Below are 7,291 nucleotides of genomic sequence, written 5' to 3' on the forward strand. Positions count from 1 at the left end.
ATCGTTAGTTGGATGATTAGTCATCACTAAATTCTCTCAATCAGACTAAAAATGTCTAAAAAGATTACGCCCAGCTGAATTATCTGGCGGTTAGAACTGGTGAATGTTTCATTTCAATGCCTACAATCATCAATGATCTGAAAAACAGTGTATGAAACAGTGCCAGACAAAGTGGAGAGAAAAATACAAGAATAAGAAGCATTTCAAAATATTAGCTTCCTTCGACTGCGGATTGAACCTCAGATCTCCTGATTACCTGTCAGGCGTGCCACCATTTGTCACTTTAATATCATCAATAAGTCACGAGTTCGAGGAGCATAGCTTTCTTATTGACTTCAAAATTATTACCACTGTCAGAGATAGTAATGAAAAGACATGATCGTCAGTTTTCTAGAGTCGCGAATTTATGCTCCGTCTCTTACTTTGGGTGATGGTAAAAGGGAAGAAAAGGGGTGGGGTGTGTGTGTGTGTGCGGGGGGGGGGGGGGGGGGGGGGGTCCAAGCAGTTATGTTATGCTATAATTACCATTCTCATTTTTCATTTTAACAAAACAAATATAAAGTCACTTTGTAACTCGTAATGAAACATCTATAAATATCTAAAATTTAATTATAAATATTTTAAAATAAATAAATAAATAAATAGAAAGTGATTTTGAAATATTAAGGAAACGTTAATCTAAAATATTCTGTCTTCAGTCTAACCTTGAAGTTGTCGTGTTTCATCTGCAACAACACTTTGGTTTATCAGTAACTCAAGTTCGAGAGCTTGCCTTCCTTATTGACTGCAAAATTATACATATTTCAGCCGCAGGTTGTTTTTGGGGTTCTAAAGTGGCACATAATATGCCCTGACTCAAGTTGCTGTGAGTGGTTGGTTGGAGATGGGGGAAGACCATTCTTGCATCAAGCAAAGGGGCCAGTTTCGATCCAGGGCTAGTCGATTTTTTCTGACTCATCTGTCCACTCAGCTTAACACTGATTGGCAGTTGGGTCCGTTAGATTTGGCAGAAATTACTTCTTCTACTACTACTACTACTACTACTACTACTACTACTACTACTACTACTACTACTACTACTACTACTACTACTACTACTACTACTAATACTACTCCTCCTCCTCCTCCTCCTCCTCCTACTACTACTACTACTACTACTACTACTACTACTACTACTACTACTACTACTAATAATAATAATAATAATAATAATAATAATAATAATAATACATTCCCATGACCCGATGATCGTCCTTGGCGAGATGTAACCTTCACAACACGGTGCCACACATCTCGGTCATTGGGTTTCATCTATCAGCTCATATAGCGTCAAACATGTCCGTTCTATGATGCTATCCAGTGTTATGGATTGTTTTGTATAGAGGTTCAAAATAACCGCAGACAAATGCGGCCCGTAACATTATATAGAATGAAAGATGTTAAGGGTTTTTTTTTAAATATAGGGTTCAAGGAAACAGCTTTGTCCTTAGACTGTAGACAAATGCGACCAGTAACAAAATAGAGAATAACCCACAGATAGAAGAAGTCTCCGGGCTCACCTATAAGATTATGATGAGCCAAGATGGAAAGAAGAAGAGAAATAGAGATAGACAGAAAGAGGGTGATCTAGATCGGACAGCTTCCGTAAGTGTACACCAAAGAATATATGGTAAATAAGATGGATATGTTACTAAATTAAATTAAATGAATAACTAAAATGTTTTAAAAACAATAAAACATTTATTATGAAACTATAGAACCATACCTGGACGACATACTTACAAACATTTAAACACGTAGTTCCATTTTCAATATTATATCAGACAACCGGTCATCTCTTTTTCCACATACACACACACACACACACACACACACACACATCCTCACACTCTAACTAACACGCTTCACAGAGACTCAACTAAAAATTCACTCAACCAAGGTCCGTGCATTAGGCACGTGACCATAGTTGAGGACAACTCTAAATTACGTTAGCCACGTCGGAGTAGGAGATAATATTTAGATTATCTCTCTTGGACCATAACATCCAGCCACATTTTCGTTTGTCTTCCTCTGCTTCTTTGACCTTCCACCGAAACTTGCATGACTGTCTTGCACGAGCTGCCATGTCTGGCCAGAGATCCAAACCATACAAAATTCCGTCTTTTAATCATTGCAAGCATTGGTTCCTGTCATCCGACGAGCTTTTAGTTTTATGTTCCAGATATGACACTCGCAGATACACCATCATCACATAAATCGCCCCACAAGTCCAAATGAGTATTACTACCGATCTGCCTTAAAGACTGAAAAGAAACGACAAATTATAGTAAATAATTACACCAACTGACCAATTGATTTGCTGATAGTAAAAATCATTTATAAATGTAGATTGGTCCTCTCCACCCCCATTTCTTTAGCGATTACTATACCTCATGAAGTAGTAGTAGTAGTATTTGTAGTAGTAGTAGTATTAGTATTAGTAGTAGTAGTAGTAGTAGTAGTAGTAGTAGTAGTAGTAGTAGTAGTAGTAGAAGTAGTAGTAGTATTAGTAGTAGTAGTAGTAGTAGTAGTAATAGTATTAGTAGTAGTAGTAGTAGTAGTAGTTGTAGTAGTAGTAGTAGTAGTAGTAGTAGTAGTAGTAGTAGTAGTAGTAGTACTAGTAGTAGAAGAAGAAGAAGAAGAAGAAGAAGAAGAAGAAGAAGAAGAAGAAGAAGAAGAAGAAGAAGAAGAAGAAGAAGAAGAAGAAGATGACGACGTTCTCGCCAAGGTGGATAAAAGGTGGATATACTTTAAGATTTGTATAGCAAATGCCCATCTGATGTTTTATTTTAACTTCACACCGCGTTGATAATGATATTATTGCTACAATCAGTTTAATTAAGACGTTATTTAGATCCGAGCTCGCATTTAATGATTTGATAACCATCTAAAATGTTTCAATTTAACAAACAACGCTAAGATATTTGTTATAGTATAGTTTTCTACATTTTTATTGTTTTATATTTACTTGATTTTAAAAATCATTTTTCACAGGTCCCCTCACTACGCATGTCCGGAGGTTATAAGGGTAAGTGTATATCTTCAACATACCTAACACTACATTAAGTAAGGATGTGAACCATCGCTGAGGGAATTGATAACTCACTTGGTAGGGCACTCGCTTCATACCGCAAAGGGGCCGAGATCGATTCCGCCCCCCCCCAACCCCCCCCCCTCCCTTGTCAAGCCATCAGTCATTGGGTAGCTGGGTCTGTTAGATCTTGCGGTAAGTACTTTGTGATAGACTAGCGTCCTATCCAGAGGGTAGCAAGCAATTGCTATCATCCGGGATAAACTCCGGCTTTATGGGCTTAGTGGCTTTGATGGACTACTTTGTTTTCATGGAACCATCGCCTCAATAATATTTTTTTTCGGAATTTTCCAGACACAGAAAACTCATTTTTTTCGTCTTCAATGCGAGTGAGATAAACGTTCTATATAAAATAATGAATGTCGATTCCTGAACTGGGTAGAGCAAAAATATTGTAATTCAAGTGATTTTTATTTTACATGTGGTTTTCAGCATTTCATTTCATCCCGACTGTTTCATGTTGTTTTATAGAGGGTTCAAGATAACCGCATTGTCCTGAGACAAAACAGACAAATACTGTCCGTAACATGAAAGGAACCCTTAGAAAGATGTCGTAACATAGAGACGATTGATATAATATTATAGAGTAAGCTCCGAAATTAGGGGTGAGTATTAATTCAGAGAGGAGCTTACTCAATGTCTCAATCATATCTATGTTATATGTTTGTGTTGAGAATAGAGCTTTAGCATCACTTCTGGCTTGGAAACAAACATCGCACTCACTTTTCTGAAAAGTTTAGAAGCCTGCAGCGCGAGACTGTAAATTATACAAGGCTGAAATTTTACCACAATCAAACCCAATTGTTCAAAATATGTAGGTATACAATTTTTCAAAAAATATGTTGAAAATGCCACGAATGTTTTAATAACCACACCCCAAAATGCAAATGCCATATCGAAGATTAAGGACGTAGGTAAATCTTAAATTTTGATGGGATCTTTCGATCCGTCATTTTGGTTGGTGACTGATCCGTAGGATTTTTTTTATCATGACCAAATTGATGTTCTATTGTCTTAAATAATGATTACATACTTTTTGAATGGAATGTAAACCGTTGTACCACCCTTATAAACTATCAATGGCCAAATGTGTACTCCTTGGGACACGAGGTACATTGGAGGCTATTCATCTTAGGAAATAAATCAATATGATTTATGTAGCATTGTAAGAAGTAAAAATGCCAGACTTTGCACTGACCTGTCATATGCTTTCAACCAGATCTTACACTATTACTGCACTGCTAAAACAAGACGCAAATAAGTTGGAAACTTTCGATCGTGATTTCTATACGATTTTGATACAACCGGCATAGATATTTTCTTAACCAAGCAAGCATTTTTATTAATCTTTGCAGATATAACTTAAGGTTTTGGTCTTGTTGCTTGTTAATTTTCGAATATTTTTAGTGTCTACTTCGTACTAAAATAGCGTCATAAATTTTTTTCTATTTTTTTATATCGCACCCAATATATGTCACGACCAACAGGAAGAGTTTACAGATACAATGCGACCGAAAAGGCGGGTCTCCCGACCTCCCATGGTATGCTTCTAGACTAAAGTGGCATAGATAGAAATTGAAACCGTGGCATGTTTGATTTATTCTAGAAAAAGCTTAGATACTTGTTTGTGATAAAAATGTTGGATTCATTGCCGAGAAAGAGATACTCAAATATCGTTGATTATTTTAGACCAGCAAACCTCGTACATCTTCGGTGTAAACACACACCTAACCAACCTTTAAAAAAAAATAAAACAAACAAAAAAGAAAACAAAGAGCACAATAACACCAATTTCATGTGGATCAGCGGTACGATCTTTCTTACGTACCCGAACGGTACCGAGTTCGATCACCGGCCGCTGCGATGTGTACCTTGAGCAAGTCACCTCGTCCTAGCTCAATTTCCGGCGCTGCACTGCGGCTGACGCCTGGGTTATTCCAGTCTTCTCTTAGAATAGACCCAAGAGATATATTGGGATGAATAATGGGAATTTTATTATTTATTTATCATTATTTATTTATTATTTGTAAACAACCAGCTATATTTGTCCGAGCGAGCATGCCGGGTGATTTTGATTGGACAAATATCGACTGGTTAGCATTCCTAGTTTCTCCCATTCCCCCCCCCCTCCCTCTCTCTCTCTCTCTCTCTCTCTCTCTCTCCCTCTCTCTCACTCTCTCTGTGTGTGTGTGTGTGTGTCTTTCTTTCTCTCTCTCTCACACACAAACACACACACACACACACACACACACACTCTCTCTCTCTCTCTCTTCTCCCTCAAAGTTGACGTTACTCAACTGTTTGGTATTATTTAGACAGCCTGATAGTGATTAGTTATTACTAAATTATAGATGGAATGAAATTATCGTCACTCAGTTCTTTATTATTTTTTAGAAAGCCGTGTTAATGATAAGCTCTCACTCAGACTATAAACATGTATGATGATTTCACATAGTTTTATGTGTTGATAGGTTACATCTGGCTGGCAGATGTTATGAGTAGTTTATCTAAACGCACAACATCAATAAAACATTAACGGTTACATACAGTTTTGTGTGTTGGTATGTTCAATTTGGCTGGCGGATGTTGTGAGTAGTTTACCTAAACGTATATCATCAATATTTTAGTGAGATATAATCACACAGGCTTTATTATATAGATGATATGTGACCTGTCGTCCGAAAACGTTATGTCGGAATGAATAAAAGTGGTCTCGAGGCATTGGGTCCAGGGAGCTAGAGTTTATTAAAGTTTCTATAGCTTGAAATAGACATTAATAACTGTGTGCCACCGTTTAGACAGGGCGCTTCTCAAAGTATTTTCCGTCAGACAGACAGCGGGGTCAGAAAAAAAAATTGACTTCATCCGTGGTTGAACTTGATCCCTTTGCGTGTGAAGCGAGTGCTCTATCAACTGAGTTGTTGGGTTTGAATAAAGTGTTAAAGAAATGTTCTATAGAGGGAATGAACAGATGTGTTACATTAACATTTTTTGTCGCTTTGAGACAGTATGTCCATTACCACAGAATATAAATAATCAATAAGTAATCCAACTTTCATGTTTTGGAATATGAGGGAAAACATTTGTCAGCGACTCTGTCCCCTAGTTGTGTCCAAACCAGTGGATACTATCATCAGGACAACTGAGAGGTAACCAACATTTCTTATAAGCCTTGATGGTTTCCTACGAATGAACGAAAATAACAGAACCCACCAACCCATGCGCACAAGCCACAACGATTAGATGCAAGTCCCGGGTTTTCCGACCTTGTCATTATTCTTAAATCACCAATCACGGGACTGGTCCATTCTCTCAATACAATTAAATTTTAGTGTCAAACCATAATTCCGTTATGAGGCGATAGGGTACAAGTTATTTGCCTCGCAAATCATCTCCCTCTGATAAACTATTAGGCATCTTATTGATTGAATCTGTTTTGTTGGTTTTTAAATAAATGTAGATCCGTCTTGATACTACAATAGAAATACAACATGCTAACAATTGATTTTTATTTTTTTCAAACAGGGTGAAAAATACGATGGAAGAAAAGCTGATGTTTGGAGCTGTGGTGTTATTTTATATGCCCTTCTAGTGGTAAGTTTGACAAGTTTATTTACTCTTAGGCTTTCGCCAATAAGTCATAAAATTTGATGGCAACATAAATGAAAGTGAAAAAAATGGTTAATGAAACCAAAAAAATACCAAAAAATATAATGATAACATTAATGACCACAAAATATACAACAATGGTAATAACACCAATATGATAACATTAATGACCACAAAATATACAACAATAGTAATAACACCAATATTTACAATAATAATACTAATGACAATAATAATAATAATAATAACAATAATAATAATAATAATAATAATAATAATAATAATAATAATAATAATAATAATAATAATGATAATAATAATAATAATGATTATGATGATGATGATGATGATGAGTAGTAGTAGTAGTAGTAGTAGTAGTAGTAGTAGTAGTAGTAGTAGTAGTAGTAGTAGTAGTAGTAGTAGTAGTAGTAGTAGTAGTAGTAGTAGTAGTAGTAGTAGTAGTAGTAGTAGTAGTAGTAGTAGTAGCAGTCTCAAGAAACGATGGGTTGCGCCCTGTATGACTTTGGTCTCATAAGCCTTATTGAGAGCAAC

At 36.3% G+C, this 7,291-nt stretch overlaps 1 protein-coding gene across 20 annotated transcripts in view; it reads left to right on the forward strand.

The window, feature by feature from the left end:
• The window catches only part of LOC144978574 (serine/threonine-protein kinase BRSK2-like), a 188,598-nt gene that overhangs the window by 121,719 nt on the left and 59,588 nt on the right, over positions 1–7,291 (forward strand). For all 20 annotated transcript variants that reach the window (XR_013646538.1, XR_013646537.1, XR_013646536.1 and 17 more), the window contains exons 7-8: positions 3,034–3,067; positions 6,656–6,724. Coding sequence is in view for 17 of the 20 variants with exons in the window: in XM_078924820.1 (XP_078780946.1) it covers positions 3,034–3,067; positions 6,656–6,724 (103 nt within the window). In the remaining 3 variants the exon portion in view is untranslated. The remainder of the gene's footprint in view (positions 1–3,033; positions 3,068–6,655; positions 6,725–7,291) is intronic.

Source organism: Berghia stephanieae, chromosome 8 (assembly GCF_034508935.2).
Source record: "Berghia stephanieae isolate SIO BIC M18660-M18661 chromosome 8, UCSD_Bste_1.3, whole genome shotgun sequence".
NCBI lineage: Eukaryota > Metazoa > Mollusca > Gastropoda > Nudibranchia > Aeolidiidae > Berghia > Berghia stephanieae.